Below are 25,554 nucleotides of genomic sequence, written 5' to 3' on the forward strand. Positions count from 1 at the left end.
AGAACTTTCTGGCTCTTATCAAAATTAGTTTGTTGATGTCTGCGGTCAAAATATCTTTTCTGTTTATTATAACTTGCGATTAAATTATCCTGGACGATCCCACGTATCTTATTCAAATGTTCTTTGCCGATGCATAGCGTCGGAGTTGATGTATAAGAAAAGACATCCCTGTATCTAAAAAGTAGATCATGTACCGCTTTTTTCTGTTGACTCGTTAAATTTAGATTGATGTCGAATACCTTAATATCAAAAAGTGACTTGGTCTCTTCTAGCCTATTCTGAATTTCTTGTTCCGTTCTATAAAATGTTTCGTCATTTTGTTCATCTTTTTGGTAATCACTCTGTAAATCTACTTCTTGAACATTCTTTTTAACATATGCAATTGGGGTGTTCTTTACTAACGTTACCGGCCTACTAGTAGGATTTGATGTTAATAAAGTGAAATTATTCTTAGGTACTTTAGTAGGTAACGTTTGTAATCCGTATTTGTCCAGCAAATTTTCTAATGGAGAGATAAAAAAAAAATATTCATTATCCTTTTGTCAATTCTTGACATTAATTGGTAAAAAGAAATGTGACCTGGCTGGTATGGTAACCTTTCGAGTTGTAAAAACATCAGCCGACTTGTGCTGTTTTATTGTATGCATAGCGCTAGCAGACAATTTTTCCTGAGTATCAACTTCAATTGGATACTGCGGAGGCCGTGGTTTCTTGTATACCGACAACATGTTATTTTCTAAGTCAATTTTTGTCTGTAATCGATTTAGAATGTCTTCACCGAATAAAGGCAAAAAATCTCCATGCTCTAAAATTCTGAAATAATGAGAAAATGTTGTTGAGCCAATCCTGAACTTAATCAAAGCTATATAGCGTAAATTTACGACGGAATTCTGAATTCCTCGTAGATTAGTGCTAAAAGGAATCAATTTTGTGTTTAGTGGAAGCCAATTTTTAGGCCAAAGACTCAATGAACTGCCAGTGTCTATGATTACAGGATATTTTTCTTTATTAATTATTACATTAATTAATAATTTATGTTCCTGATTTAACATTTTAATGTTCTCCCTTCTATCTGATAACGGAGCCACTGCATAAAGTGATGTATTTGCCAATTTTTGTTGTTCACTTCTTTCCTGTTTTTCGGCCCTCAGAACATCTTCTTGAGAGGGTTTGTCCTGGGGCCCTCCTAGGCGTTTCCCTGCTGATTGTTCTTATAACATGTACTGGAAGAATGACCTTTTTTATAGCATGTGACGCATACTGTAGCAGTTTCCGGCCTAGGATTACTATTATTATTTTTAGAACTGTTCCTATTTCCATTTCTCTGTCGATTTTGATTATCATTATTTGTATTTTTCAACCTATAATTGTTACGGCCATCTCTCCTAAATTGTAAGTTCTTTATAGCATTTTGAGCTACAAGAAGAGATAGTTCAGCCATTTGATTTGCTAATTTAGTGAGGTCTAATGAATTATTTTCACTAGAAGTACTAGATGTGCTAGGCGCCGGGGGTTCGGGAGGGGGATTCTGATTGGCAACTTGGGAGGGAGGATTTGGAGAGGGAGGAGGGAGCACTGATTTTGTGATGCACCCTGTAGCTGTGGTGCTGAAGGTGTAGGAAAGATTGGGGTCGGTTGTTGGTATTGATTCCAATTAGGTGCTGGGTTACATAATGGATAGGTCAGTTGTTGTTGATGCACAGGGAAGGAAGCGCCAGCGATTGCTGATGAGTGTAAATTGCTGACTGGTGAATTCTGATCGCAGAGTGAATATATTGCCTGTTGTAATTTCACGTAATCACGTTTCTTCATTAGGTCATTTGCTTTCTCCAGATTATGTAAATATGTTTGTAAGGCGTGAACAGTTGTAAATGTTTCTAACGCTGTCTTTTGCAAAAAAGTGTTTTTTTTTGTTTTTTTTTAACCTAAGGATAAATAATTTATTTTTTGCTCCTCGGTGGCCTGAGACAGAACTTGTCTAATGACCCTCAATTTTCTGAGAAAATATGCATCTATTGGCTCGTTTTCACCTTGTTGGACTTAAAAAATTTCAAACTCTGCCCGATATGCTGGTAATTTTGGTCTACTCAAGTCAACTAATTTATCTTTTAATTGTTCATAATTAAGGGCATCTAACTGGTTCTGGGCCTTTAACTGTAGGACTAAATCAAGTGCTACGTCTTGTAAGTACATAGGTAATAGTTCTTTCTTTTTCTATTTATTCCACGAATGTAACAATGCAAGATGGTCGAAAAGCATAAAAAATCTATCGGGATCCTCTGTAACGTGTCCCGAATACTGAGTGAGGTGTGGTATAGTAAAAGAAGGGCAGGAACTCTGCTCCATATTTGTATCGTCCTCCGGGAAAGTGTTCTTTCCTGTGCTAGTTTGAGGCATGCACTAAAAATGAAGTCAAGTCCGATTCACTAATTGTACACTTAAGAAAATTACATACCTTAAAAAAAAAAATAGTTCACTTTCAAGTTAATAAAAATACTGTCCGGTAGGGGAGTATCAGATCGATATTGAGCCGGTCAAAGCCTCTACCATGTAAAACTTTGTCTCATATAGGATTTGTGGGTAGAGCATTTAATAAAAGGAGCGTCCGGAATCGATCTCCCACTACCAATTTTATTATAAAATTTCCACTATAAAAGTATTTCCACAAAATACTCTACAAATTAATCTCTCTAATATCAAAAGTTAGTTATAGGTGGTCTTTGACCGTAAGGTCGCAGACAGGATCTCCAACAGAGCCCTGAAGCAGGCTAAGAGGAGTGGAATTAGGTGCCCAAAGCTCTGAAGCAAGCAGTGGGTAGGTTAGATGGCCAACAGAGCCCCGAAGCAGGCTAAGCGGCTGAGGTTAGGATTCCCAGTCAGAACCCCGAAGCAGGCTAAGCCAGGAGATAGGATAGGCGTAGTCCCGTAGCAGACTAGAAGTCTGGGGTTAGGTTACTCCAAAAGTCCCGTAGCAGACTAGAGGAGGGTCACCAGAAAAGTGGTACTGAATTGCCTTTGTCCATCCAATTTATAGGGTTCCTTGGGTGGCGGTGACGCTGCTGCTCCGATGTCGTCTTCTGCTCCGTGGGAGGGGTCAAAAGCCGTCGCCTGCATGTAACTGTTGATCCATCTGGTGGGAGATCCTCTTACCGAACCACGTGGCGGTGTTTGTAAACACTGATGCGTGGAATTGTTTGTTTACAACATCACATAGGATATTACAATATATATATATATATATAATAACGCAGGATGTGGGAGGGAAGCTTACCTAATTTATTAATTCTTTTTTACAGTATTCTGAAAGTCTATGCAGGTTTCTTCCTTTATATTGTAGCGATGTATTTTAATTTTTACTGATCTAACTTCTCTCAAGGGCCGCCACTGTTTACAATTCATTAATTTTTTAACCAATCAGTTGTTACAGTTCTATACGAGGATGACGATACATGATACGTACCAACATTTACACAGGAATGCAGATTGCTGTCTTATGAATTAAATTTAAAATACTTTCAGTTCGCTGCTGAAAACAAAACTAAATTGGTAATTTTTTAATTAACCCATTATTACCGTTTCCCACTATCCAAATCTCAGTATGATCAACTACCGGAGGGAGAAATGGTAGTGGCCAAAAACTGACATGTTTTGTGGTCCTCGTGTAGAGCTATTATACATAGCACACTGTAATATTACTGACTTTTTAAAGCTATATTATTTTATATAGGAGAAAAGCATGTACTGGATCTTCATTACTTACCGAGAGCAGAAGTGTCTTGTTTTGTTCTTTTATTAATGCCGATCTCCTACAGTCACTTTAACCGTATCACATTTTGCAGCAATCCTTTTTATTATTTCTAATAAGATGCTGAACTTTGCGATTCCAGCTCTCGGTCTCAACAAGTCTCAAGCTCAATAAACAGAGTGCAAACCCGTATGAGCAGCAGGAGTCCTATAAGCAGAAAGCGAGCCAGAACCCGAATCTGAGCTAACGCAAGCCCCAATGAGGCTAGTAAATTCGAGCACAAGCGAGCGAGGATAGTGAGGTGGAGCATGTAGTAAGTTCGAGTCTCACTTGAAGATAGAAAGCCTGAGCTCAAGCGAGTTTGAGATAAGGTAGACCTGATAGTTGATACTACTAAGCGCGGACATCATTGAGGACAGTGAGCCTCGAGTAAGCCTCAATCAGTAATCTACAGATGCAGGGCCGACCCTTCGCAATTTTTCGCCCCGTGCAATGACATCATTTGCCACACTCCTTTCTCCAGAAAGAACAAATATTAAAAGCCACGAGTTTAAGTATGCTACCCCATCATGAATAACAAAGGGAAGGGAAAACGGACTCGCACTCAGAAAAGTTTAAACACAACAAATACAATCTCGTGTTTGATTTTTTTTCTTTAAATAATAATCTATTATGTTAGTGAAAGATACAGCAAACACACCTGCAGAGGAAACATGGTAATCCTTTTCATAAAGTTCAATATCGAGCTTCAGTCTCAATATATCAGTTTGCAATTCCAGTGGAACTAGCTTTTATATCTTTATTTCTTCACTTTCCTTCTAGTTAAAAAAAAATATAAAAAGTTGTTTCCACCTTCAGTGATAAAGATCTTGTTTGTGACAAAGACAAGACTAGTTTTCATATCAGAACTGTGATAATTAACTAAATAGAACAGGTGTGCGCTAGTGTTCGAGAACTGAGTTTTTTTGTATTTGACAACAATCAAGCAATGCATACTGGGATTTGTTTGGCCATTTGCTTTAGCACTGTCAATGTGACCTTAAACTAATGCGACCTAAACATGATTTATAAATGTATTATTCAAATAGAAGGTCAGTTTAGTAAATTTAACTACCATAAGCATGAAATCTGTTTCCAACAAGAAATATTTATTTTAAATAATATATTTATGACATATTTCGCTTCCCCGTGCAAAATGCACGTGTTGTACACTCATGTCCAAAATGATTGTCGCATATCTATAACTGTCTTCTTGTAAGAATATAATTTGATAATGATTTTGAGGGGTACTTTTAATACTGATACTATGTGTATAATCGGGAAATGTATATTTGTGGTAAATTTCATAAGAAAAGAATTATAAATACGAAAATTAGAACGAGTAAAACAAAATGTTGCTAAATGGACAAGAAAGTTTTATTTTCGTTTGTTTGTTCTTATTTACTGTTCTTTTGACATGAAATTTGGCACATACATGTCTTTGCCGATTATACACATACTAACATTATAAGAAATACCGGGCGAATTCGTTATCAAATTATATTCCTACAACAACATATTTATAGACATGCGGCAATTATTTTGGACATGAGTGTACATATAGTAAAGATGCTACCTTTGTATAGGAAAACAAACTTTCTTTCAGTTTAAACACTCGTTCCTTCAATACCAATTGGACTAAAACTAACTGTACCATAATACAGAAATGGAAAGAAAAGAACTCAAGAATGGACACAAACCAGTACACACAAGAGTTTAGTATGCTCAGCTCAGTGTTGATTTAAAAAAAATCAGAATAAAGGGGAAAAAAACGCTCAGTACATAAGTTGTAAGTTTTATTTTTCTGGTTATGAGGAGAAACAAATTCTTTCGGTTAAGATCATGATCAAAACATTATGAGAAATGATATGTATTTATACAGGAAATAGGTGCATACCGAATATATTCGTTAATTGGGTGGAAAAGTAAATATTTGTTTAGATAAACTGTTGTTCACTATAGAGCTTTGAGTATGTACGTGTGGGGAAAGCTGAAGGTGTTTGGAATGCTGATAAGTAAATAAAAGGGAAGAGAAATTTGTAAGAATTTGCATGAATTTAAATTGAGGGTAAACCTAGTCTACCAGTTCAAGTTAATATCTAATCTAGAAGTCTAGTGCAAGTAAAATTATTGAAGTTTTAATGATAAATTTATTTTTCCTTAGAATCTTCTGGATCTCAATCTCATGGGTACTGTGTTCCCAACGAGGGCTGTAATACCTCGAATGAAAGGAAGAGGTTCTGGAAGAATTGTTATTGTTGCGTCTCAAGCAGCTTTATTGGGAATTTATGGCTACACTATATATAGCAGCTCGAAGTTTGCTCTTAGAGGTTTTGCAGAAGCGTTACAGATGGAAGTGAGTATAAATATTGCTAAGTGTTTATATATAAAGTTACTAATTAACTAATTCTCAGGTCTTCGTATTCATATTTTGAAATAGTAGTAGGTATCCTGTAGTGAAATAAGTTACCGGTGAATTTAGTAACAAAAATCGTCAATGGCAGATTTGACTATGTTTAGTGTATTTAAGAGTTGATTACGAAAATCTATTAGTGCTGATATTACACTCCGATTCTTTTGAAATGTAATATGTAGAGACCGGATATTTAGGCATTAAAAACCTGGAAAACAGGCAGGCAAATAGAATAGAATAGAACATAATATTTTTTATTGTCGTTAAACAACATTTGTTGCAATAGACAACGTCAAGAGAGTATACAAAATACATACATTGAATATATAGGTACATAACTAATCTCTTTTTATTTTATTTATTTATTTTTACTTCTTTCTCAAATCCTAAGACGCTATACACAGCTGTTTCAATGAACCAAAATTTACAGGGTTTCTCAAAGTTTCTATTACACATGCCACGAATTTCTGTGGGTAGAAGATTATACATTTTCATCGCAATGTATTTATAACTCTTTTGTGTTTTACTTAACCTGAAATATGGTGAATCGAGATCGTCTCCATATCTTGTATTATAGCAGTGAATTTTATTTCGGGTACTGATATTTTCCAAGTTTTCTTTAATATACATGAGACAGCTATAAATAGAGTACGTACACGTTGAGGGCACTGTCATGATTTGCATCTCTTTAAAGAAAGGTCTGCAAGAGTCATTATCACGCAGCCCCTTTAACACTCTTATTGCCTTTTTTGCCATTTAAAGACGGTTTGAGCACCAGTTGAATTACCCCATAATAATATACTGTAGAGCAATAGAGAATGAAAGAAAGCGTAATAAGCTGACAGAAGTATTTTTTTCACTAACAACAGTTTTTAGTTTACGTAATAAATATATGACTAGATAGTCTTCTACATAGATTTTCAGTATGTATGTTCCAGTTTAACTTTGTACCCAAGTGGATTCCTAACAATTTTACAGAAAAGTACTCATTCAAATCATTTATGTTGTTATTAAGAAAAAAATACAAGACATCCGTCTTTGATTCATTTAATAGCAGCCTATTACAATTTAGCCATACTGAACACATTTCTAACATTTGAGTGTTTTTAGTTTGAACATTTAAAAAATTTTTATCCATGGTTAAGACAGTTGTATCATCAGCATACAAAACACTGTTAAAAGGAAGAAAACTTGGAAAATCATTAATGTAAACTAGAAAAAGAAAAGAGCATCCTTGTGGCTAAGCGGTTAGCGTACGCGCCTTTGGCGTGGGAGACCCGGGTTCGATTCCCGGCGGGAGCTCATGTGGTTCGGATTCCACGTTAATCAGTAGGTCCACGTCTCATATAGCCTCGCTGCTGAAAGGGACGCTAAACTAAAAATCAATCAATCAACTAAGAAAAATGACCCCAGGACACTTCCCTGTGGTACATCAGTTGATATGTTCAAAAATTCTGAAGTTGAATTACCAACTACCAGCTTACCAGAAATTACCAGCTTGTTTTCTGTTACTAAGATAAGATTTAATCAGAGACAGTTCTTTTTCTGTAACCCCATAATAATGCAATTTTGAAAGGAGTATATCATGTGACACTATCGAAAGCTTTAGTTAAATCTAATAGTGTTGCACAAACATTCATATTATTTTCAAAACAGTCTAATACTTGTGATACTATATTTTCAACAGCTTTAACTGTGGAATGACCTTTTCTAAATCCAAATTGCGAGGAATGAAAAAGCTTATTCTCTTCAAAGAAAGTTGATAGTTGATCTTTGGTGCATTGTTCAAAAACTTTCGAAAGTATCGGTACTAAAGAGATTGGACTATAGTTTTCAATCTCATTTTTATTATCCTTGTTATGTACTGGTACAGTTATAGTATATTTTAGGCAATCTGGAAAAATTCCCTCAAAGAGCATCCAATTTAGTAGGTAAACCAAGGATTCTATTATTAGATCAATAATTTTTTCAAGAAGTTATTAGAAAGTCCATACTAGTCTTCGCTACTGGACACTTTAAATTTATTGACAACTGAATAAACAGTTCTGGCATTTACGAAGTTCCACTAAAAGTGAGACCTAGTTTTGTTTTTATATTGCAGTGGTAGCATACTACTAAAATCTACTTTGTTACCCGTATTTTCCGTATAATCGTCATTAGTCTCAAAGTTACTCATAATATTTATAAAATATTTATTAAATTCACTTGGAGATATAGATATTCTATCTTTTGTAACATTGTTTCCAATTTCTTTGTTTATTATTGACCAAACTGCAGAACATTTATTTTTTGAATTATTAATCCATTTCTCATTTGCTGCAATCTTTGCAGCCTGATTTCTTTTCTGTACATTCTTTTAGCAACTTTAAACTTTTCTTGATCACTTGTTGATCTCGTCTTAGCTAGGTCATATAAAGTAATTATTCTATTCCTATGTGTTTCAAGATATCGCGTATACCACTTTGGAGTTCTCTTAGTAGGTTTATTTAAACAAATATTAATCTTCTTTGTCTTTTTTGAACAGCACTCATTTAAATATCCTTTGAATATACCCAGGAAGTTTTTAAAGGCTTCTATGATGTCACTACTTTCTATAAGAATATTATTCCAGTCAGTTTCTCTTAACCTAGACCTTAGATTTTTTACATTAGTCTCACCTAATAATCTAATTTTCGTGGTAACGCAGTAGTTTCGAGTCTTCTGTGATTTTACTGGAAACAAAAGCCATACTCCTTCATGGTTAGACAGTAAAGGCTGTACAGTGCTACATGATACGCTATTCTTTTTTTCATTGGTGATAATATTATCTAAACATGCTAATTCCCTTGTAGGTTCGTCATTAATATAGTAGTAATTATGAGACCTAAGGACATTACAGAGCATTGCTTTTGCATGTGTATTTTGTAAAATATGAATATTTATATCCTCTACATAAAATAATTTGTAGTTTTTGTACTTACTGAGATAGTTATCTAATTTTTCCCAGGTATTGAGGAAAACATCCACATCTGATTTAGGAGTTCAATACACAGATACAATTATTATCCCTATACTTTTAAATAAAATACCAACTACTTCAAAATTTTGATTGATGCAAAATTGGTGTAGATTAAGAACAGTATATTCAATTAATAATTCCTTTTTAACATAAATACTTACACCACCATGTATTGATGATTCTCTACAGTAAATAGTTGTTACCTCATATCCCGTTGATACGTACATATACTTCTCATCAGGCTTAAGCCAGTGTTCATTCTCACAGAGTATTTCACAAGGAAAGAGGTCTAAAAAAGTTCCAAGTTCAGCAAGCTTATTCCTTATGGATTGTATGTTAGTTAGTTTTAACTTTTATTAAACCATTTATATCAGTAAAATCAACAGATTTTGTTATATTTGAGGTTTTCACCCGGCCCCAGGTAGTATTACTCATACTCACGGGGTCGGGAAAACTCAGTTTCCCTGTATTTTCCATGGCATTAAAATTGGTGCTTTAGATTTAGACTTCGTATGTAAATCTTTGCCAATTATTTTACAAATTTTTTGACAGATGTAATTTTTACCCGCTTGATTAAAGTGCATGCCATGTTCTGTGTACATTTCTCTTTTAAAGTTACTTACATCTAGTAGTACAACATTTCTAAAATGATCACAGAGAGCTTTGTATTTACGTCTTTGACAGCTACATTAACACACGATTCTTTTATGAGGTACATTAACTACTATGACTTTAGAATATTTTACTTTTGAGAGTTTACTTCTAATTTTCTTAATTACTTTATCTCCTTCATTGCATGCCACATCATTAGTACCACTAAACAATATTACATAGTTTTCCATCTTATCTACAGTTTCACAATTAACACCAGATAATACATCACTAGTTTTTGCTCCTGGTTTAATGAACCCTTGTACTGCTATTTTGTGCTGTAAATTTTCCCGCACCTTACTAATTTAATATATGGCTCATATTTGGACACACACACACCTACACACACACATACACACACACACACACACACACACACATATATATATATATATATATATATATATATATATATATATATATATATAGATAGATATATAGATATATAACATATTTATTCGTTAAAGGCTAATAATTTTGTTGAATTGTCTCCCCTTTTGATGAGTTTCTAAATCAGTGGTCGCCAAGCTTCTGAGCTACCATACCGTTTTTAAATCCCACTGTGAGCTGCAACGAAAAGAACCACCAACTTTTAAAAAAAATCTTACATTTGTTTTTTGCCTATAAACTTACATTCCTAGTAAATATGAAATTAAAATATCCAATTTAGCAAATTTCTAATATACACACAAAAAACACAAAGTGCACAATCCCACGCGTATACAACCAACTGTGAGATGAGGCTGATAATGACAGTTGCGCGGGAGAAACAAACAGTTGTTGTCAGCGCCCTCTATCGTTAGCGTCAGCACAGTGGAGGAATCAAGGTTAGTCAACCTGAGCGTTAACACGATCTACCGAAAATGTCCCCGCGAGCTACTAGTAGCTCGCGATCAGTGTTCTAAATAGTGTTAATTGGTTTGTTTATTTGTATTTATAAAGCAGTGTTGTTCCGTATGTTTATTATTGCCAGTTGTAATTCCACAAAGCCTATATTTTTGTTCTCTGTACTCCAAACACCGAAGATAATATTTGAAATAAACTACATTTGTTTCGTATTTGATTTTTTTGTGGGTAGTGTTCAAGTAGATAGTGTTTTGTCATAGCAATAATTTCTATGGAACTAAGAGTTAGTCATATCTTTCAATAAATTAACAACTACGAAACTAAACAGATGCATGACTACAATTATTCACTTGGACTAATCTTGGTATTCGTCTGTCATTTAGTGATTGGCGAAATTTTCAATGGAATCTTCTTCAGTGGCGTTTTCTTAAAACATCTACAACAAATTCGTCACATTACATGACATCCATGGCTGTGTTTGTAGATATGTCAAACAAAAATATTTTTTTCTAATGATAAAAATATATACAATTACCTCGATATTATCTGTAACAAAAGTTTTTTAAAATTAAGTTAAATTTGTTTTTTAAATATTCTTATTACTAGAAAGTTTTCGTTTGATAATGCCAACTTTAGTCCAAGTATATATTTAAATAAATTACTTAGAGATAAAATGACCGTAACTTGCATCCGGATATTTTGTGCCAAGGTAGGATTTTTGATCTAGGAAGCATTTAAATAAGTTATTATCCACTGTTCAACATATATTTTCAACGAACTTAAAAAGTTAATTACTAAATTCTCTGTGTGTGTCTTTTTATTATTATTATTATTATTATTATTATTATTATTATTTTAAGCACTCCATTCGATAGAGCATCAAATACTGTCTGAGAAAGTGATGGAATTTTTCGCGTCACTCTTACCCTTCCCGAGATATTGGCCAAAAAATGACCGATTTTCGAAGATTTAAGAAATCATATCTCGGAAACCATAAGTTATAGAGAGATTATAATGGTGTTGATCAATACCTTAGAGGATGGTAAACGTTTTGGTACCAAATAGTAACCGGTGAGCACTGGCCAACTGGTCACCGTTCCCCAGATATTGGCCAAAACAATCGAATTTCAAGAGATTTAAGAAGCCATATCTTGGGAACCGTAAGTCGTAGAGAGAGGATATTTTGCGAGAAACAGAAGAAGGTACGGATAAAAATATACACTTTTACATGTAGGAACAATCACAGTTATCCTTCTCGTTCCATCTCCATTCTTTTTAAGTTCGTTCTGGCAATGCTCTTAGAGCATTATCAACTGGTTGTGTATAATTTCAGTTCTACAAAATAGTTCTAGATCGTTTTATATTTCAGTTTAAAGAATGATTCACTAATTAGTTTTTCCTTTTGCAATTTGTTTTAGGTGAAACCTTATAACATCTATGTAACATTAGCCTTACCACCCGATACAGACACTCCAGGGTTTGCTGAAGAAGAAAAGACTAAATTGATGGAAACGCGAATGATCTCCGAGTCTGCAGGACTGTTTTCAGCAGATGCTGTTGCCAAAAAAATGATCAAGGATTCTTTGGTGAGTTAGCGGTAACATGTCAAAGATAAGAAAGAAAGAAATGGTATAAATTAATCAATAACCTTGGGGCCGCGGTGGCTCAGTGGTAGAGCGTTCAGCTCTGGTACGTGGGGTCCCTGGTTCGATCCCAGCTCGCGTCAAATGACCTTTGTAGTGGACAGACACTGTGTTCATGGATTTCCTCGGGGTTCTCCCACTTTCTTCATTCCACCATTTCATTCATTTCTCATCATCACTGTCTCATTTAGCCTAAGCGGCATAATTATGGGACGTAAAGATTTCATTTCATTTTTTTAATCAATAAATTTGTAATAGATATGAACTAAATTCCGTGAATAAATTTTAGCTGGTATCCGTTCGACACTTTTCATCAAAAAGTGTAAGAAAGGTGAAAGAGAGTAGATAAAAGAAAGAAAAAGTGTTGCTTCTATAAGGGCAGATTTTTTTTTTTTTCGAAAAGATCATATAAACATTAAAAAAAATACATTCTTAATCAGATACCGGCGGTAAATAAATGAGTTTAATAAACTATGTTGCTGGAACAACTGTTATTGAAGAATTCATGAGGATATACGTGAAAATCACTTTTGGTAATTAGTTTGAAATATTCGTTAGTGATCTCTTGAAACTGGCTTAGTCTAACAAATTGATATATATTTTATTTTATTATTATTATTATTATTATTATTATTATTATTATTATTATTATTATTATTATTATTATTATTATTATTATTATTATTATTATTTATTTTTTTTTTTAAAGTGAAAACGATTCAAAAGTGTATACTTGTGTTTCTGAAGTATTTAATATATTAACTCTGTCCACTTGATGTCCTTTGCTTAACAGAAGTGAACGTGCAAATATTTAAGTTTTTCTTCAACATCCTCGAAGTAACATAGTTCGATTCTAACTTTGTCTTCTATACATACAGCTTTAAAATTCAACAGAAAATTGTTATTTGTTTAGTATACAAATTTTCAGTATTCCTTGTACTGTGACGAATACGAATAAGGCTATCCGCTTTAAATGTATATGTACGTGAGTTGAGAATTATGAATTTTTTCCTAAATAAGAATTAAACTCTGAAATTTGTCCGCGTATTTTTATTACGTAGGAATTATCGTTTTATTTAAGCGGTATCGCATCGCAGTTTGCTACACAAAATCCTAGAAATGAGATGCATCTATGATCTACCGAAGTGGGCTATTTTTGCAATAGTTTATCATTATCTTTCCCTTGTAACAGAATGGTGCTCTTTCGGTCTTACATCCAGTTAAAGCTCAGTGATTAGTCTTCTTGGAAACCCGACGTTTACCTTTAGGTGTCTGTTGTCTTTCAAGAACACAATCTATCACTGACTACAAACCATATTATTGGAAACAGACCGTAAAACTGATGAGAGACCATATCCTCTTCGACACTACTATATCTGTAAAGAAAGTGGCTCAATTGACTCTTCAAATCCAAGACTCGAGCTTATTTTTCAAAAACTAGATTACTAGCTAAAATACGGGATTACTAGCTAAAATTATTTCTGTGCACTTGGATTGGCTTTAAAAAAAAAGAAAAAAATGGCTGCCTATATCCATTAGACATGAGACGGGACGAAATTATATTATTTCTGTTATCTGCTATTACCAAACCGATTTGGTGGTGGTGGTGCTCTTGGTAGTGGTGGTGATGATGATGATGATGATATTATTATTGTTATTATTATTATTATTATTATTATTATTATTATTATTATTATTATTATTATTATTATTATTATTATTATTATTATTATTATTATTTGGCAATAAAACCTCAAGTGCATTTAGTCCTTTTCATGAAGTCTATAAGTACATCGTTGTTCATAAGAATTTGTGTGTAAGATACTAAAATGTTGCTCTTATAGTATAGTATGGTTTTCTCCTTATTTAGCGATATTGTAAACATGCTCACAAGAGAATTTTATTCTTAAGTACATTAAACCCGTTGCCTAACTCGTGGTATTGTTTACGTTATATTTCACTATGTAGAGTGGGATTTACTTTTGAGTGAAAATAAGAGAGGAGAAAATGTGGTAATCGGAAAAGAAATCAAGTTGAAGATTTCAGCGGATTTACACATTTCGCGATGGGTCAGTGGTAGTGTGCTCACCTCGGGTGTATCAGTCTTGGTTCGATTCCAGCTTGCGCCAAGTGGACTTGGGGTGGAGAAACACTGTGTGTGCGTGGTTTTTCTCGTGATTCTCCCACTTTCCTCATCGTCCATTTCATTTAGTATCACTGTCTTCCACTCGGTACGTATAATTGTGGTACGTTAAACTAGAAATTTCATTTGTACTATATAATTGGTCGTGTTAGACGTAGACGTCTGAAAGAAGGTGTGGTGGGGTGTGCATGGCTAGATCACGTATTAGTAGGTGGAAAATGCATACAGTATAAGCAAAATCTGAGGGAAGTGAAGTCTTAAATAAGAATCTAACGCACTAAATTTTAAATCTGTGTCAAGGAACCTTAGCTCTCAAACAGAAGATACTTATTATTATCCGAGTTATATTCTGAAGTTATAATATGCAATGGGTTCACATTGTCCTTGAAAATGAGGAAAAGTAATGGAATCAGAGAAAGTCATAAAATGAGTCAGAGAAATGCTTCAAACTATGTTGAGAGTCAGGGAGTTTGCCGTGTTTCACAGATAAGGTCAGGGATTTTGCTTGCCCACAGAAGATATGAAGAAACCTCAAAGCATAAAGGAAGATTCAAAAAGAAGATAGGAAAAAGTCTGACAAAAATAAAATTATACTTGGAAATAAAAGAGCACTTAAAGCTTTGAAAGAAGAACAAATTAAATAAAATACCCAAATACTCTAAGCTACAGGGTGATTTTTTTAAAACACGGATTTCATTTCGGTTAAGAATTTCTAACTGAAGTTCGATTTTCATGCGGTTTGTGGCAAATGATCGAGGAAGGATGGGGAATTTTAGAACTATGCTTACTGGTTTAACCTCAGACGGGATAATATCAGTCACGACTCAAGAAAAACAGCAAATATTTGACAGTGTACCTTACAATTGGAATGAAGTGCTGTGCGGTGTGGCGATTTGAGTTTACTTCGTTAGATGGCAACCTCGCCAAAATCAATATAAACAACAAGAAACTAGGCCATTGTGTTGGGAATTGTGCTGTACAGTTCTGTGCTACTGCGTGAGTATGATCAGGACACGGTAAAAATAGTGTAATTTTTGGAGCAACATGAGTTTATCGTTAAAAGTTTTTGGAGACCGGAATCTGTTGTTGCTTCGCAAAAGACATTTAGAAACAAGTTTGCCTCACGTTCTGCGCCAGACAGGAACATAATGTGGTCGCTAGTGAATAAATTGAAATAAACAGGATCGCTTCTGATTGAGACAGGGAAGCATCGGACCCCGCAGGCCGGTGTTCTGGAAGATGTAAGTTATCGACTCCTTAGATCACCCAAGAAATCTCTCCGTCCTTTGTCGTAAGAAACCGGCTATAGCTATTGAACATGTGATTGGTGGGTCTTATGACTAACACTTAATTTATATTCTCACTGACACTTAATTTGTATTCTGCAATTTCGCTTCGAAATCCAAAACATCATTTCAATTGTAAATAAATTGTACACTGGCGAATATTTGCTGTTTTTCTTGAGATGTAGTCGATGTTACCCCCGATGATCTTAAACCAGTAGACATAGTCTCATAAATCTCCCATCCTTCCTAGATCATTTGCCACAAACTGCATGAAAATCGGACTTCAGTTAAATACTAGACACAATTGAAATCCTTGAGTTTTTTTAAAAAAATCACCGTGTATTATAAGTATTGACGTACCTATATATATTCACTGACTTATTTCGTAAAATATTCTACATGATAATACAAGAGAATGTGTAATTTCCCTTTCGGTATGAGCATTACAATCTTGTTATTAATCTGAAATGTTGAATGAAGTTCTTGTTAATTTTGTTGAAGATATCTGCCCGGACTATAAGAGACATCATTACTGATAGAAGAACACACACAATCTTTACACAATAATGATCGACAGTTTCGAAGGAAGTTGACTAATGTTAACTGGAAAATATATACATTAGAAAGTACTTTTGAGGTTTGAGTATAATACAGGTGACTTCTAGATCTTTATAACAACAGGGCAAACATAAATATTTTTGATAACATTTACGTAATAACTTTCTGTGATATAATTGCGTATATTATTCTGTTAATTTCATCACGGAGAGAAAGGACCAGCAGATTATATGTCTGTAAAAGTAAGTTTAGGGGCTCCGCCCCCCTTTCTCCAATAATCTGGGACAACGATAAAACACCAAATTCAAGTAACATTTTATATTTGTATTTAAATGTCAAAATTAACGGTAACTTCAAGTAAGCCGATTGTTTGCTGTCTTTCCATTTTATGATTAACATACCAAGTAGTTGGCCTGTAAAGTTTCATATTCATCAGATAATAAGGAAATGTATTCTAATACAATAATAACATATTAAGAAGTAAAATACGCGAAGTTCTAAATAAATAAGAATTAAAGAACAAAGTACTGCAATTACAATGGAAGTCTTTGATGTTGTTAGAAGTATAGAAGTAAGAACGATGATTTGGTACGTTATTCCTGGAGTAGCTGATACATGATAACTTAAAACGAAACAAAATACAATTAATATGCACCAGTTAAAAAAAAAAAAAAAAAAAAAAAAAATGTAGTTCTTCGAGAGTAAAGTCCAATGTGACAAATTATTTAAAGTATATTAATTATTGTTATTATTAGTGAGAATAAATAATGATGAATTAATCTATATGAAACTAGTATGAATGTTATTAAGAGGAGATATTGCTACGTGCAATATGTAAGCAATTTAATTTATCTGGTCATATTTAATTGTCTTCAAGAATGGTTCGTTCAGCTATCATCTTTGTAATAAACAAATAAATATTGATTATTTTTACTTATGTTAAGACAGAATAAAACGTTGTTATAATTAACCTATGTTTCTATGTAACATAATCTAACTAGATGTATTGTTTACACCTATGGTTATTTACTTCCATCATTTTGCTTGCTCTCAAATAAACTTGAAACAATTCTATGCATGCTTTGAACTTCTGCACATGAATTTCTAACTTAGCTACAAGCCTACAATACATAACCCTAACTACAACTAAGATGCAAAGCAAAGCCAAATACTAAGAAAAAAATTACATGGAAGTACTAAATGTACTGCATACAGTTACATCTAGTACTAAGGATACAACAACATAATTACTTTCTGCTATTTCCATTGGAATTTTCTTTTGTTTTACGAGAACTGGAGTATGGAATTGTATAACTACAGACACAAGATTTCTTTTTTGTAGGGTGGAGTCTGTACTATATCGGAATGTGTAGAATTCAATCCAATGTATGGTTAATTGGAATTATTTGTTTATCGTATGCGTATGTCGTTGGATCTGTTTCAAAATCTCTTCACAATTTATTTAAATTTAAACTTTTGTAATATGTACTCATAACTTACTCTATATTATCATGCTTGCTCATGTCGCCCGTCGCGGGACTTTATCAAAAATAAATTTGTTTCGAAATAGGAAGAGATAAAGAAACCTGTGAGCAGGGGCTATAACAAATGTTTTCACTGGAAATAAATCATATTTTATATATTATGTTACGGCAAAAATCTGTTTATAGAATATAGGGATGTACTCTTCATTTTTATTTTTTTAAATTTAATTTTACTTTTTATTTATTTATTTATTTGTAATTTCTATCAGTCATAAAGTACAAGCAGTATCTTCCTAGAAAAAAAAATGAATGGTTATTGTTATGAGTACAAAATTCATTCAAAAGTTCATAGCAATACAAATTACGCAGACTTGGCAAATGCTTGACATTTGTACTCCAAGAAATGGCTGGACGTGAAATCCTAATTTTAAATCTTTTAATTTCTGTCTGGTACCGCCCTTTGCCGAAACGCCAAATTCATGAGAGTCTGTGTTAAAATAAAGAAAGAAAAGTGTCATTGTTATCCCATATGAAAAATATTATGTACGATATACAAGAGGGAAGGAAAAGTCGATTCAGCTGAAAAGAACACTATATTATATATGGCATATAACAGTGTGCAGTCCTCCCCCCATATATATATATATATATATATATATATATATATATATATATACTAACAAGTACAAAACAGTTGAGATGTGAGATCTTTCATAAATTTTCACTCAAGTAATATTTAGGTTAGCTACGCAAAGTAGACCTACTTATCTTTATGTCAACTTAAAAATACTCCAAAGGGGGGAAAAAGTTATCCCTGCCAGGGATAAAATTTTTCTTCTCCAGGGTGGGAAAGATTTTTGTCAGGGGGGAAAATCCCTGGCATCCCCCCCCCCCGCCAATTCGCACCCTGGCATATAAGAATAACAATATTTCTTCAAAATATTTGCTTGTTTCTGTATACACACTGAAGCTGTTTAGCACATCTATGATCCTATAGCCATTTCTGAAAGTTAAAACACTGACGATAAAGAATCCCTGACAAATCTCGACCGATGATATTAATATGGGTCAGCTAGTGAAATCATTTCTGAAATTGTGTATGTCATACCCGGTTAGTTCTTGAAAGTTTTATTCAAAATCTCAATTATTAACTTTTCAAACATAAAGTATTTAAACAATTCTGAATTCAGCTTAAAGTGGGATTTCCAAATAAATTCTAAATTCTGATTTTACCTATTTCAGTTGGAGTTAACCATGTGTTATTTAAATTTTGAAATAAAATCATACTAACGTAATTTAAAAAGTCAGTATTACAGATACAAAATTCAAAATTTAAATATACGTTAAGACTACTTTGTTTGTAAAAAAAATAATAATAATAAATAAAAAAATAAAATAAAATAGAATTTACAATGAATGCAAAAAAAACTTGTTAAGAAATAATTGTTTTATTCATCAAAGTTAAATTTTATTAAGTAAATGGTATCTCATAATATTTATTATTTATCCGTTATAGTATGAAGGTTATTAGATCCGAAAGCAAAATTACAAAATTTTAAATAGCTTTAATAATTTGGAACTTAGATTAGTGAATTTAACCCACAAATCCTCAGTGTATCACACGTGTCACATTGATTTCCTGTTGACCTTATAAAGTTAGTTTCAAACGTTTTACACAAATACCCATTGTACTTTATAAGCCACACATAAACCTTTGTAGCAAGCTTTGTTTCGTTCCTTTTCTTCAGGTTTTAGCAATTTTATTCAACTTTTCTTGTCAGTAGCTGCATGTGGCTCATGGAGTTCTCGAGCGCCTTTCAGTTTCCGGATATATTTTATTTATTCCTATGATAAGTAAGTATCTAACTCCCTAATAATTTATTTTTCCTGTATCTAAAAGGGTCAATAATTACTCTGGTAAAATAGTAATTGTTCATGTACTAAATTAAAGTTGTAAACTACGTCCGTTCCTCGCTAAGTCACAGGTGTCACATTGGGTTTCCAATTAATTCAGAAACTTTTTTGGACATTTCTGTTATCTAGGACCCTCATTTAGTGAACCATGAAAGTTTTGTTCAAAAATTCTTACTTGAACAATGTTTGGGTTTTTGTGGGTTAATAGTCAAATATCCGCCGAAACTCAGGGTTTGATTTGACGTAACTCCACTCCACGTAGTTTCTAGTATGTGTCTGTACTTATTTACATTTTTGAATGAAAAGCTAAAATCGTAATTTACTTTTTTTTTTTTTTTTCAAAATTATTATAAGTCATAATTAGGGTTTGCATTTCTACATTAGTTACTGTTGTTATTTACTTATCTTTTATGTAACAAAACCTACATTAATAATTTTTTCCAGCTTTGAGGATTTGAGATCCTAGGTAACGCAGGCACTGATAATTGAAGGATTATTTTTCTTTTTTTGCACATTTTTGGATGACAGCACAATTTGTTTCTCTTTTCTGCAATACCTCTGCATGGTTGACATGGCCACTCAATTCTCATCTTTTCTTCATATTAGCTACACACGTTTGGTATCTGCAACTACCTATCGTAGAGCGATCTTGACCTAACCACTGATAACTAAGATGTTTCATCTTTTTCTTAAATTTTCACTTGTACTCTCTCTTTTTGTCTGATATGATTACTGCTACTACAATGCAAATTCTGTGATTTACTATCTGTTTCTGGTTTTTTTTTTTTTTTTTTTTTTTTTTTTTTGAACGAAATCTACTCGTATTTTTACATCTAGAATGATATAAAAAAACTTACTTGCTCACATGGCGCCTGTTCTGCAAATCCTGTTGTTCAGTTGAAGTATACTGATGAGCTTCTGTCTGAGTACTGACATTTATTACTTGCTTGACTGCAATCAGCTGATTTGCTATTACTATTGCATTGAGTAGCAACACTGATATTTGTCTGCTCATGAAATACCAAAATGATCAAGGATTTTCGTGAATACTTGCTGTTCTGCTGCTCGAAAATGTTCTTCAAAGGAACGATTGTTACCTAACGAATGACATTCACTACTTTTTCGCACCTACACGTTAAAAATGTTCCTGCTGCTGCAGATCCCTCTTACGTTTCATTCATAAGACTGTTAAAAAAAAAAAAAAAAAATCGTTACAGTTATATTGCTATCTGTATTTTTCTTCTCACTAACTGCGCACTGCGAATTTTCTGTGTTAGGTGGTTCAGCAATGTTACTTTGTACATCTCTTTATTTTCTTTCTTTCTTTCTTTGTATCTACTAAGTATGCATTCTCGATCTGATTTCAATTCACTGGTCATTTGTTCTAATCTGTATTTAATTTATTTTAAGATTTTGTAATGCAAGTTATGTATGTATATTTCTAATTGGGTACATCTATCTACCATTGCTTATTTTCATAGATTACACTAATGGATTTAAGTTCGAATACTATGCAAGATATTTCTGTTCTGCTTTCAAAAAATAATTGACTACTAATTTCGACTAATCGTACCTGACCGATTCTTTTTTTTTTTCTTCAAAAATTTACTTTTATTCTACCATTTTACATGGTACCTTAACGAGTTCACAGTCGACCTAAATTACAACTACTGTAAAGATAATGATTCAATCTTGACTTGTTCTATTTTGATATTACTACTGCTTTCTGGCTCGCAATTTAATGCTATTACTCTAGCTTGCACTGTTCCAGAATTTTCTATGGGTGCAGTTTCTGTTATGGTTTCGTTCTACTGTTTCATGTACGTTTTCAGATTGATTTTCGGTTCCCTGAAATATTTGCACTGGGATTTCGGTAGTAAAGACCGGATCTGTTATCTTATATTTTCTTTGGGATTCACTTTCTACAATTATTTCGTTAACTTTAGTGTCTCATAGGTATATGATAAGACTAAAGATCCTGTTGTTTCTAATCAAATTTCAACATATTTGGATTTAGTTTATTTAATTTCAAAATTTCTTCCTTTTCTTTTCCTTACCTGTTCTTCGTCTATTAATTGTAATTATTTCTCCTCTTTTCGCTAATATGAGGGTCAATCAAATGAAAACCTTACAAAACTTTCAAAAAAAGCTTATTGAGCGATTGAGAAACATCAGAATATTATTTTTCTGCATAATCCTCCGACACTCAATACACGTTTCCATTGCTTACGAAGTCCCTCAATGCCTCTCTCTCGTTGCACCTTTTCATCAGGTTGGAACATTTTTCCGTCGTTAAACTGTCCAAACATCACTGGAGGCGAGATTCAGTGAGTAGAAATGATAGTGTAGACACTTAAATAAGATCTTCAATAATCACAGTCGTTACACGGGCAATATGACGCCGAGCATTGTTATGCTGCAGAAGGACACCTGTTATCAGTATTCCGCATCGCTTGATTCGTGTAGCAGGTTTCAGATGATTTTGGAGAAGATCGAAATACGAGACAACATTTTTTCATAGTTTCCCGTTGCATACCTTTAATTTCTCTGTTCGTCTCATACTTGCATTTCGATACTTTGTAGCCATTTTTGTGTTTTTTCTAATGTTAATTTTCTATTTTGTGCGGCACTGTGGTCCTTAGAAAACTTCATGGTAAAAATAAAATGTGTTGTTTAAAGTGTAGAGGTCTTTTGGATGACATAATATTTATTTTTACTAAGGTTTCGCAGCACACTCCGTGACACTACGCGACACACTAGTTGGGAAACACTGCATTAAAGTGAACTGTACTCTAGAGACAATAGAAAATGTATTATATTTAGACAATTCCTTTTGGCACACTTTTTTTTTTTTTTTTTTTTTAATTTTTTGTTTTATATGGATATAGCTCCTAATTTGCTTTCTCTCAATAGGTCCCAATATATGTTTCTCTTTTTAACTGCTTAGGCAAGATTTTTAACTATAAAATGGATTTAAAATAGATCTATATTATGCTGTATTCAAATATGTACAATAAAAATATAAATGCAATATTTTCGTAGTTCCATTGTTGAGAGTACGTACTACAATGTGATAGCCATGGTTTTAGATAAAGCGTGGAATTAACAGGATAGACAGTCTAAAATACTTAAGCGACAAATAAAACGGCTAAATACTTAACAAATACTTTAGTTGACTTTATTAGTGATCACTTTCTTGTTCTGAACGTATTAAAAGTGAGGGGAATTATAATTATAAAATGCAGAGAGACAATCGTCCTGAGGACGTCCCTGGACCCTCATCCATGGAATACGGAATTACTGAACAGAACCGACAACAGGCAGATCAAGACAATTCAGCTGGTCCAGGTTTAGAACAAATAGCAAGCGAGGAAGAGGTGTTGTGGAGCATCGACTACGAGTCACTCTCATCGTCAGTTCGACGGAGTATGCAACAGGTTTCTCCTGTCACACCTTCAGATATTGCTAATGTGCTGGGGATAGTGGCAACTTTGACAGGAAGTGACGCAGCCAGAGCCATTGCTGCCATTCAGGATGGATTAACAGGTCTGTCAGCCATTATCTCGACTGTTGGTATGCTTATCTTGTCAAGTGTAATGAACTTCGTAGAACCCCAGGAACCAACACGTGACACTACCGATTACAGTGTTCCCTATTATGTAGGATTGGAGATTGAAGTGCGACTTCCAGATCAGCTGGATGTGTATTGGCCAGTGATAAGGCACGAAGTGGAACATGGAAGACGTGTCTTATACGTCAATCCACCGGCTCCTAGAAATCTCCTTCTGGATATAATATTTACTGGAGACCGATACCACTGGACGTCTGTAGCACTCGGTATCAGTTCTCTAATGTCGTGTAGTTTGGCCAGTGGACGTAGTGTTTTTCTTGGAGTGTGCAGTTTGTTAACATCTGTGGCCTGCAGTGACCATTTTAGAGACACTTGTGCAGCCCTCGAGGATTACACGGTGATGCACACTTCATTGGACAGAGAAATAGAGGTTGATGGCGAATTAGTCATCAGGAACTGTGCTGTTATTGAAAGAACCCAGAAAAATATGCCAAGAATGGTTATAGCAGTGAGTGCTGTTTTGTTGGGTTCTTTTTACTTCGTCAAAAGACACTGGCTATAAGCGCTTTATAGTTAGAAAGGACTAACGTTTGTAAAGTGTTTAAAGGATTTCTTCTGTTAGAAGTATTTTGAATTAATAGGACTTCATTGTGTGTGAAGCATTTCCGTAAGGGAACTCCTATTTTCTTAATTTAGTTAGAAGACAGTTAACTTTCATTCATTTCTTGTAATAATACGTTGATGGAAATAAAATAGTTTTATATGGATTCGTTCATATGTTTTCAAATAACTTCTTAAACTCTTTTTATATGTTTATTCACAGATAAAGAGCACAAACGTTATTAAACGAAATTCATTGTTGATTATGTGTGAAGCAATAATCCCTAAATAACTCATCGGTCTATATACACAAAGAATATTTTTAACAGTACCATCACATTATAATACACCAACAAACTACTGTTTTGAAATGAAATAAAGTGAAATTTTAGTTTAACGTCCCACGATTATGCTCATTACGCTAAAGAAGATGGATAATTAATGAAAGTAAATGATTGTGATTTTTTTTGCCCTCATCGCGAATCGATCCTGAGATCATATATCAAAGGCGCACGCGCTAGCCACTAGACCAACGAGGAGGGCAAACAACTGTTTTCTTTTTATTAATACCGTATTTATTGTGCGTAGATTTCTATACGAATTGAAGTACTTCAATTTACTCTCTCATTTATTTCGAACTGAATTAAAGTTTGTGGAAAATTATAAGGCTATCGAAAAAGACAAAAAATTGTGTTAACACCCTAACCTTTAAATATCATATACTCATTCGATTTTGGGCATGGAGCCCGGGTTCGATTCCCGGCGGAGGCTCATGTGGTTCGGATTCTACGTTAATCAGTAGGTCCACGTCTCATATAGCCTCGCTGCTGAAAGGGACGTGAAACCCAAAATCAACTCAACTCATTGGATTTGGTGTCGAGCTCAGTTTTCTTGTAATATCTAGCATTTACTATGTCAACTTGAAGTTCTTATTTTCTTTTTTAAATGATGACTTCCAGAATGGAGTATTTATTTTCGGTAAAATAAAGAATCAAAATGTAGAAAACCACACTAATTTGGCCACCACACATGAAGACTATGTGTGTTTGAGGCGAGGGACTCCTGTTCGATTCCTCGGGGAACACATGTGATTATGGTCCCACGTTAGATTTTACGTCCATGTCGTATATAGCCTCAGTACATAAAAGGACATTTAATTCCAAACCAACCGATCAGTTAAAAGACTAGTATTTGTTCATAGCTAGGTGAATAAAGCGCGTAGTCTCTGATTCTACTCCTAGTAAGGGCCTTGCCTTGGATACAGACCCGAGTAATGATTCAGAACCCACTTTAAGCAGTAGATCCAATACGGTATATCTTCAGTGCTAGGAATACAGATAAAGTTATATTTAACAGAATCTTCTCTGCCGATCCTCACCCCATAATTGCGCAAGATTTTTGTGTTCGGTAGTTTATTATAATCAGTAATTTACTGTAAATAACACAATCATGTCTAATAAAAATAACTAACATTTAGAGCATAAGCATTGAAGCTGACAGAAAGGAATTAGGGGGTACGGTAAAACCTTTTTATTAGGATGGGTTGAATTCGGGTAAATTTTGGTAGGGTAACGAAACATGGTGAAATTGGTGCTCCGTGGCGTCCTGATAGTGGGAAGCAAAATAATTTTGCATTTAAGTACTGTCTATTGGGATCAACTTT

General features: G+C 33.8%; 1 protein-coding gene across 3 annotated transcripts in view; it reads left to right on the forward strand.

Annotated features, from left to right (window-relative positions):
• Positions 1-25,554, forward strand: part of Kdsr (3-ketodihydrosphingosine reductase) — a 71,901-nt gene that overhangs the window by 36,046 nt on the left and 10,301 nt on the right. For all 3 annotated transcript variants that reach the window (XM_081733696.1, XM_081733698.1, XM_081733697.1), the window contains exons 5-6: positions 5,949-6,140; positions 12,111-12,278. In XM_081733696.1, coding sequence (XP_081589822.1) covers positions 5,949-6,140; positions 12,111-12,278 — 360 coding nt within the window. The remainder of the gene's footprint in view (positions 1-5,948; positions 6,141-12,110; positions 12,279-25,554) is intronic.

Source organism: Thermobia domestica, chromosome 12, assembly GCF_964235325.1.
Source record: "Thermobia domestica chromosome 12, izTheDome1.hap1.1, whole genome shotgun sequence".
NCBI classification, from domain to species: Eukaryota; Metazoa; Arthropoda; class Insecta; order Zygentoma; family Lepismatidae; genus Thermobia; species Thermobia domestica.